General features: G+C 39.5%; 1 protein-coding gene across 1 annotated transcript in view; it reads right to left on the reverse strand.

Annotated features, from left to right (window-relative positions):
* The window catches only part of ube4b (ubiquitination factor E4B, UFD2 homolog (S. cerevisiae)), a 66,382-nt gene extending 57,788 nt beyond the window's left edge, over positions 1-8,594 (reverse strand). Inside the window, exon 1 of the mRNA XM_052039222.1 lies at positions 8,365-8,594. Coding sequence (XP_051895182.1) covers positions 8,365-8,388 — 24 coding nt within the window. The 5' untranslated portion in view covers positions 8,389-8,594. The remainder of the gene's footprint in view (positions 1-8,364) is intronic.
* Between the last annotated feature and the right edge of the window lie 1,569 nt (positions 8,595-10,163).

Here is a 10,163-nt window from a genome sequence, read left to right on the forward strand (position 1 = left end):
AACCAATCTGTGTCTTGAATATACTCAGGAACTATGCCTCCACAGCCATCCTGGGTGAGATTCCAAAGATCACCCATTCTCTGGATGATGAAATGACTTAAATCATGTTTTGAATTGCCAACCCCATATTTTAAGACTGCACCACTGGTTCCAGACACCCTACCTGGAGAAAGTATTAATTTGGCACCCAAACTATCGAGCCCCTTAAAAATTTGATGTTTTCAATGATATCACCTCTCTTTTTAAACTCAAAAGGTATAGACCCGATTTATTATCTACTCAAAACAAACTCACTATCCCAGGAATCAAACTTTTGAACCTTTGCTACACTCTTATTGCAAGTATTGCTTTTCTTACATTGGGTGATCTGACCAGACACCACATGCTGCAAGCAGTCTCACCAAACCCCATTTAATTACAGCAAGACATCTCTAGTTTTGTTCCTCAATTCCTCCTGCATGGAATACTATTCGCCTACTAGTTGTTTACCAAACCTACACATTAACTTTCAGTGAATTGTGTACAGGAGTATGCAGTTCCCTTTGAATACTAGCACTTTTCAATCTCTCACCACTTAAAAATACTGCACCTTTCTATTTTTAATTCCAATGTCGATAACCTAATTTCTCCACATTATATTCCATCTGCAATTCTACTTAACTTCTATATTCCCCTGAAGCTTCTTTGCACCTTTATCTCAGCACATACATCATTCAAACTTGGATATACTGCAGTTGATCGCAGCCTCCTTCAGCTTGCGCAGACACTGAGAGCATCTTTTAGCACTAAGGTGACCAGCTGTGATCAAAATAATGCAAACAAAATTGTTCAAGTTACCCTTTATTCCTTTTCCCCCTCAACAGCCCCCCTCCCCAACACAACTTTTCTTGGTGCATTCAGTAACTTGATAAGCAGTTATCCTTCAAAACCACACCCAAATCTAGCCTCCACACACTTCATGGCAAAATGAACAATCAGAAAATAGAATCTGGGATAATTTCTCCTTAATAAGAACAGAAAATCTGTCCTTGTGAAGGAGAAGTTATCCTAGGTTCTGCCAAAATTGACAGACTCCACAAAACTAATAATCAAATGTGACCTCTCTGTTCTACTCACTGGATGAATTCTAAGCCTTTAAGAGAAGCCAACTACTTTACAACCTTTACAGAGAGAAAATTAATATCAGTCACTCAGCCAGAGATACAAGAGGATACATTAGACCACATTAAGCCTTTAGACCCAACAATAACCAGGGTAAAATGTGTACAGCATCTGTTCTCATCAAGCATGTTCAGCCATCCAACATAAAAAGTGCCTCAAGGGAAAACACCAGACTCAACACTAACTGATCCAAACTCAGGTCTCAAGTGCTCTGAGTAATATCTCAATTGCTGTGATTTAAGCAAAAGGTTAAAAAAAAATGCAAAACTAAAAAAGGGGCTGCAGACTGTTTGAAATGAAAATCACCTCAATCTATCCACTCCTGGCCCAATATCTTCACTTAGGCACTTCACAATTAATGGCATTCAATCAGAAATGGGAATCTTGGACAATTATTCCCACATACAGCCCACCAGCATTAACTCAGAGCTAATCTGTAGAAGGTCATCCTAGTTAACATAGACCAGAGATTCAACTCGGAGCTTCCAGGTCAATGAGGTTTAGTACTACTTTGTGCTGCATTTATCCAATTAGAAAAGCTAGGGGGAACTGAAAACAAAAGTAGGTAGATTATGCTTTATGAAGACACAAGAAATTCTGCAGATGCTGGAATCTAGATTGCTCTAGATTATGCTTTATATGTAAAGGGCACTGGTGAGATCACGTCAGTCACCCTAATGTGTTGAAAGCAGTTCAGTGTTTCAGACTTGAAATATTAACTCTTTCCACAGGTCCTGGATGACATGCTGACCAGTGCACCATTTTCTGTTTTTATTTCAGACTTCCAGCATCTGCTGGTCTCTCTTTTCTATTGTGGAGAAGATGTTTGCTCTGAGAGAATGGAGAAGCAGGAATTCTCTGTAGAGTAACAGGTTGCTCATTTAAGACAGAAAATATTTTGCTTTATCCCAGAGTACTACACATCCTTGGAACTCTCTTCCTTAAAGAAAGGTGTAAGCAGAGTCTTTGAGGCAGTGTTAGAGAGATTCTTGATAAGGATGTGAAAGGTTATTGGGAGTAGGCACAAATGCAGAGTACAGGTTACAATCAGATCATGACTTGATTGAATGGCAGATTGGGCTAAAAGGTTTGAGTGGTGTGCTTTCACATTCACGTGCACCCATACAGCTACAAGAACTCATTACAACCATACAATTAATTACATTTAATGCAGGTTTTGCCATATCTGTCAGTCAGTCCTTTGTCATTCCATTTGTGCATGTTACTTGTTTCATTATTTGATAAAAATATGATAGTTCATTTATCAACTCTCCAAAAGCTAGCTCAGTGTGGTACAGACCTCCATTATCAAAGTCCCTGCGTATGTTGAGCTAGTTAATCTCAGAATGGCAGCAAAGCCATTGCAATTGCACTCAGCAAGATGGTGAAAAAGACTGCAAGCCTCAGTGGCTATGTAAACAAAGAACAGTACTGGCTTCACCTACAATGATCTTATACAATGATAGTATAGCATTCCTTACTATAATTTTTCTATCTTCATACACACAAAGAACAGTCACCTGTACAAAGTACTTACCAATGATGCTCACATCACATTAGTGAAGTTCCAATACGCCCAAATTTCCTCACCTTCAAGAGCTGGCCTTCTTGACCAGAGTTGAATCAGATTATTTATAAGTTTAACCCAAGTTTAATTCAATATCTACCCCACGCAGGCCTAGGTCAAATCAGAAGACCAAAACTACATTTCTCATGTGGCATTCAAGTTGGTAGTGGGACCACACCAACTTGAGAGCACAACAGAACATAGAGAGCACAATTACGAAGTTCAAGGATGATGCAAATCTTTAAAAAAAATAGTTGGTTCCCCAGTTAGCACTTTCCTGCACAGCTCCTTGACCCTGGAATATGAACAATGCCAAATGGCCACAATACTCACCCCAGCCCTCAAAAGCAGCCTTTCCACTGAGCTATGGGTAATTCATTGCTGTGAGGGGGCAGGGGGATCTCCAGGTTCCCAATATGGCAGCAGTGAAGGCAAGGGTTTGGATTAGGTGCCCAGCAGAGCAGCACTGTCAGTAATCCATCTCTATAGATGTAATGTTATCATGATCTCTTTTAGCGTCAATTCCATTAGCACTCTCATTCCTGGGAGCACATCCTGAGTGCCAAGACAGATACTAGAGGTAACAACGAGGAGATTAACAGCAATGTGCAAACTCACAGCTGATGAAACTTAATCCAGTAACGTGAGACCTGAAGCAACTAAAAAGAAATGAAGTACAAAATGGTACTTCACGTTTTAAAAAAATGGGGCTTGTAACAAAGAGTGGATTCACACATTCAAATCTCAGATGGGATGATAAATACAATTAAAAAGCATATGGATTCTTTGAATTTTAAATATAGATGTAAAATTTAGCAAAGCAAGATAGCAATAGTAAACAAATATTAAGTCAAATTCTTAGCAATGCACTTCAGAAAAGAGGTCATGGCTTTTGGCAAGGCTGATGAGATTGACCAAAGTGGCATCATGGATATGGGAATTTAAGATGAGATTGAACAGAGGTGTTCAAATTAAATGGGGTTTTGACACAGTATACAAGGAGAATGATTCCAAAAGTATGACAGTTGGTGACCAGAGTATGCAGATTCAGAAAATTGGTAAAAAAGAGGATAATGTGAACTGATTTTATTTTAATAAACAAAAGACAGCAAATTTTCTGGAATGCACTACCTTAGGATCTGCTGGAAGAAATTTGATAGGGAAGTGGATATATGCACAAAGAAAAAAAAATTACATGGCTACAAGAAAAGCAGAGTCTAACAGGATAGCTTTTAAAAAGCCCCTTTCCAAAAATCCCTCCTTCCACCACTTGATTTACCCCAAAATTGGCAAGTGTACCTTCAGCAGCACAAGTCTTGTGCTCAAATATTCCTTCCCTGAACCCTTCAGCTCCTCCCCTTCTATTTCTCCACTAAAGCTTCAAATCTCCCACAGTCAGTTTTAAGTTCAATAGCCATGCTTGTCTCATTACTCCTGCATAGATTTTTCATATATTAAGAGGTGCAGTTTATTACTGCATGTAATTGGAAAATGTATATTTATCCTATTACTTCACTATTATTTTTATCTCATTTCTCTTCATGTGTACACTACTGCAGGACACCCTGGTCAGCAAAGGCACATTTTATAGACTGGGGAAAACTGATATTACAGAAAAATAGCTGGATTTCCCTAGCTCTGTGACTATTTTGTGCACATCTGCAATTTTATTATGATTAGGCTGCTAGTTTAAGGTGTTCTTTTCCAAATTGCATTAAAAAGCAGATATCTAATGTTACGATGGCTGATAAATTTATTCCCAAGTACTCAAACAACTATACATGAATTAATTGAAGGGCAGTTCATCAGCAATATGGGCAAAATTAGTCAGTGGTGGTGGTGTTGGTTGGGGGTAGGGGGGGTGGAAAGAGGTTGGAAATGCTCCATGCCAGAAATCAGAATGAAGAAAACTTACTATGAAGACCATTCAAGCACATCTACACCACTCAAAAGAACTGACCAACCTAATCCCACCTTCTAAGGAGTCAGTCTACAGCCTGGGAGATCAAGTTCTAAAATTTCATATCCAAGTACTTTGAATGTGATGAGAGCTTCTCCATACCATCAGGCAGTAGGCTCAAGACCCCTACGATTCTCTGGGTAGGGGGAAAAAAAAAATCTTTCCTCATCTCCCCTCTAATCCTCCTATTGATTACTTGGTAAGCATCCCAGTTTTTGACCCCTGTGCAAAGGGGAATAGTTCTATCCTGCTTTTTCTATGTATGCCCCTCGATTTTATATACACAAGTCTCCTCCATCCCAAAGAAAAGCAGAGCTTAACCGACCTTTCCTCACAGGTGCAATTTCCAATTCTGAAAACATCCTTATAAATCTGTTCTGCATATGTTCCACCACAACGTCATCTATCCTGCTATGAGTGACCTAAACAGTGTATGCAATTCCACACGACTTTCCTGATTGTATATTCCATGTTTTAGCCAAGGAAAGCATCCCTATGCCCTTTTAACCACATTATTAAGTCAAAGGTCTTGCTACCTTTAATGATGTGTGCACATACACAAAAGTCCTCCTGTTCCGCCATACCATTCAACATCCTCCCATATACTGTACATTCCCTTGCCTTGTTGCACCTCCATAAATGTATTACCTCACTTTTCTCTGTATTGAATGCCATTTGCCACTCTTCTGCCCAACTGACCAGACCAAGTTCATCTTCCTGCAGTCTAAAGCTTTCCTCCCACCAGCCAATCTGTTTGTTTCATCGTCAAACTTCTTCATCACATCTCCTATTTTTAAGATCAAGTCAACTGTATGTACAGAACCATACATATCGAAAAAGGCACAAACTACTCTGGAATGCCAGTAACAGATTTGCAGTCACAAAAACAATCAGCAAACCATCACCTTTTTATCCCTGCCACCAAGCCAATTTTGCATCCAATTTGCCCATTATCCTTGGGTCTTGTAGGGTTTTGCTTAACTAGTCCACCTCATGGGACCTTGTCAAAAGGCTTGCTACAAATCAACATAGACAATGTGACATGCACTGCCATCACTGATCCTCTCATTTCCTCAGACTACTCAATCAAGTTGGTCAAACGTGACTTTCCCGCTAATCCATGCTGAATATCCCAGTTTAATCTGTACCCTTCTAAATGAAGGTCCTTTAGAATGGATCCCAGTAATTTGTCCACCACCAAATTTAAATTAACAGGCCTCTAATTACTTGCTTTAATCCTTGATCTCCTTTTAAACAAGGGTACAACATTAGCAGGTCTGCAACGTTCTGGCATGACTCCTATAGTCAGAAAAATTGAAAATTTGTAATTAGACCTTTGCAATTCTCTCTTGCTTCTAAATTTTGAAGTACAAATAGAAAATGATGTAAATAATCAGATGAGCATCTCTGAAGAGAGAAAGAAAAGGATTGCAGGTCAATGATCTTCAAATACAGGGAAAATCTGAGCAAGTTATTCATTGCTCCTCTCCTCTGCACATCAGCCCCCTCCCAAACAAAGTTACCTGTCACTTCATAGCTAATCATCAAAAAGCCAGGCAGGCTGCTCAAAGGTGTGCTTGCTATTTTTCTTCTATACTGCAGCAAGTAAAAATAATGAGAACAGTTATGAAAGCTTCCAGATACAATTGGTAAGTTGACATCAGCACTGTCTGCAAGCAGTTATCCTCAAACTGGTCCAACGGAAACTTGCAACTTTAAACTGGAAATTTCACTGGATCTAAATACTGTATTTCCAAATGGGTTAAAAACAAATTAGAGAGAGGTTAATGTGAACAAATCAGAAAGGAGCGAGTGTTCAGGCAGGCGTGGTTGTGTGTAGAATTGTTTTCTTTCAGTCTGTGGAAGATCCTGTCCATTATGCACCATTCCACCCCAATCATATGACAACTACAGTAAAGTCCAGAAAGTGACATTCCTAGATAGAAAAATTGAGCAAAGAAAAGTGAGAGATTTGGTGGAAGCTGTATTTGACAATGTGTTAACATGAACTACAATAACTCACATAGGAAAAACTACAAACAACTGTTGACATTAGAAACTTTGATAGTTTTAAGCTGTTAAGGTGCTGCTTGAAATGACAATAGCAGCCAGAAACAGTTCCACCAGTAAGAGAAAGACAGTTTGTTGCTCAATCGTAGCTGAGCAGTAGGAAAGTATTTCCCAAGTAATGCTGCACCAACAGCAGCTGCAGCAAAAACCATTAATCCTCTGCAGAAATAAAACTTGAGTGAAAAAGGCAACTCAAAAGGAGGAGGAAAAGTATTACCCAGATTTTAAATCCTTCCTATTTACTAAAAGTTTTAAAAAATTAAATAAAATTAAACACGTATTAAAAACACAAAATAGTTAACTTTAAGATGGTAAGTGGTCTCATCATTATAAGGGAAGTCTATAATCTTTCATCAACAACAGTAGACAGTAATTCCACCTAGAGTAATTTCCACCATCACGCACCCCACACCCCAAGTAAATCCGATGCATTTAAGTACAACTGAACAAAGCTGTGATAAATCTTTAAGTTGTAGCAGCTCAGCAAGTTGTAGTCTAGATATAGTCAGATGCAATCAGAAAGCTTCAGGAGTAATATTTTGATATGGGAAAATGGGGCAAATAATTGCCGGTAAACAATGTACGAGACTGAAGTTTAATTTACCTTCCTTAGCAACATCATCACACCTTTGTAATGAGACTACAGCTTTCAAAGCAAGTTCAATCCTATTCACAAGATTAAACTTTATAATCAGATACTGAAATAGGTAAAAGTTGTCTCTGCCCCCCCAAATGGATACACCCTTATAAAAAATTAGTATGCAGTTTTAATCAAATTTGTTTCACATTAATATGCATGTTAAAAGTGTAGTAACTGCAATCAAATAAGGTGTCAGTGAAAGTCACAAATTAATGTTTCCGCTATCCTCAGCGCAAAAATGTCATTCTGCCAAGTAACATTTGCAAAATGAAGCCAAATTAAAATAATTTAATGATTTGCTTTTAAAGATAATTTTATTAAGATTAAGTAAAAAGTGCCCAATTTGTATAGTCATGTAGAAGGCCAGGCCTCTCACACGTTTAGATAACCACATTTTCATCTTACCCATTGCTAATTGATAAAAATCTCTTGCTTCTCTCCTTCACTTACCCTCCCCCCCCCCCCCAAAAGAAATGTTGAGGCCTACAGCTCTAGGCTAAAAGTCAAAAGTATAACCAGCTTTTAAAAACTACAAGAAATGAATGAATTGATTTGGACAACGCACAGAACGAAGGTTTCAGGTGGTGTATTTTTCCCCACAAGCTGCACAAATACGAAAGATAGACATCAGTTCTCTAGATTCAAAGAAAGGTTTTTGTCCACACTTTCACATCAGCACGTTTGTTTGCGGTGCCTACACTTATAAACAAGCTTGTATACGAATTACTTCTAAAAAGATTTGCAAAGCAAAATTGGAAAAAAAAAATGAGCTTTTTAAAAAAGACCTTTTAAACCACGAAATTACCAAAGAATGGCCTACAAATGTCGACTTCAATGATCTCAACAAAAGGACGTGCAATGAGTTTCCTATGTCAGTACTTAACTGAAATTTATGTCTGCATACGAAAACAACCAGCTTACTACATACGTAAGAAACAGTAATGAATTAACGAGGGCTCTCCTCACCTCATCAGCACTAAGTTCTTCCATTCTCTAAGTATATTTTTCACGTTGTTGTTAAAAGAAAGACACAATTTTTTTTTCAGCCGAGGTGCATAGTTTGTCACAAGCTCTTTGAAGACGGAGAGAGGCTGTGTGAGGGCGGGGAGGGAGAGCACTCTCGCCCCTTCAGCCCGTGTGGCGAGGCCTGGCCCTGGCACAAAGTCTCTTATTCATCAAAACAACACGCTCGCCATTTTGATTCGGTCAGGTGACACGGCGCAAGGCTCGGCGGCGGCAGCCAATCGGCGGCCGCCCTGGCTCCGGCTGCCACTCAATCCACGGAGCCGGCGCGCTGGCCAATCACAGGCGGCGGCGGGGGTGGGAGGGGGGAAAGGCTGCGCTCTGATTGGCGGAGAAGTGCGCTAAAACGTGGTGCGTTGAGAGATGGTGTTAGTTAAAAAAGACGTACTGAGCCATATAAGGAGATGTAGTTCATGGCAGAAAGCTTGGAGAAGAATATGTCTTTAAGAAGTAACTCAAAAACTCTTTGAAATGGTGGTGTATAGGGGACAGAGATGAAGAAATAGCTATGACTGTGGTAGTGAGCTAGTGTAGACATGATGGGCTGAATGGTCTCCTGTGTTGCAACTATATTGAAACTTGTGGGTCATTCGCAGACTAAGTAGGTGAGGTGTAAACAGAAAAGCAGGGTATTTTTAAATGGTGAGTGATGTTCAAAGGGAGATGCAAGAAACTGCAGATACTGGAATATGGAGCGAAAAAAACAAACTGCTCATTGAGTTCCTCCAGCAGTTTTTGTTTTGTTGCTCAAAGGGTCCTGGGTATCTGGATAAAGAGTCCAGATGGAGGGTCTTGACCTGAAATGTTGATTGTCCATTTCCCTCCCCGTTGCTACCTGACCTGCTGAGTTCCTCCAGCGTTTTGTGTGTTGTTCCATATTCCAGTATCGGTAGTCTCTTGTGTATCCTTGTGCACAAGTCACTAAAAGCCAACATGCAGCTGCAGCAAGTGTTTAAAAAGACAAATGATATGTTGGCATTCATTACAAGAGGATTTGAGTACAGGAGTAATAATGTTTTGCTATAATTATATAGGACCTTGATGAGGCTACCTGGAATATCATGCATGGGTTTTGTCTCTTAACCTAAAAAGGGATATACTCTCCATAAAGGGAATGCAGTTACACTTACCTAGATGAGTTCCAGGAATAGCAGGTTTACTGTAATGAGGAGAGGATGGGTGGACTGGATCTGTATTCTTTAGAGTTTAGAAACTTACAAAATTTTTACAGATCTTACCAGGCAGGAGGTTCCCCTAGCTGAGAAGTCCAAAACGAGGGACCATTATTTGATGTACTGGGTAGGCTATGTGGACCGAGATGAGAATGTTCTTCATGTGGAAGGTGGTGAATTTTTGGAATTCTTTACCCTGGAGGGCTGTGGAGTCTTGGTCACTGTGTTCATTCAAATTGGATATTGATAGATTTCTGGATTTTAAGGAAATCAGGGGATATGGGTATAGTGCTGAAACATGGTGCTGAAGTAGAAGATAAGCCATTATCTTCATGAATGGTGGAGCAAGCTCAAAGGGCTAAGTGCCTATTTCCTATGCTCTGCAAAGTGATTACTTTAATTCCCCATCCCACTCTTATCCTTTTGCTGATCCATTAAAGCTGAAGCACATCAACCTACGATGTTAATTCTGTGTTTCTTTCTCTGCAGCTGCTGTCTGACCTGCTGAGTATTTCTCGCATTCTTTTTTAATTCAAGTTTCTAGCAACTGCTTTGCACCTCACAGTTCAA

The sequence above is a fragment of the Pristis pectinata genome, chromosome 26, assembly GCF_009764475.1.
Source record: "Pristis pectinata isolate sPriPec2 chromosome 26, sPriPec2.1.pri, whole genome shotgun sequence".
Lineage (NCBI taxonomy): Eukaryota > Metazoa > Chordata > Chondrichthyes > Rhinopristiformes > Pristidae > Pristis > Pristis pectinata.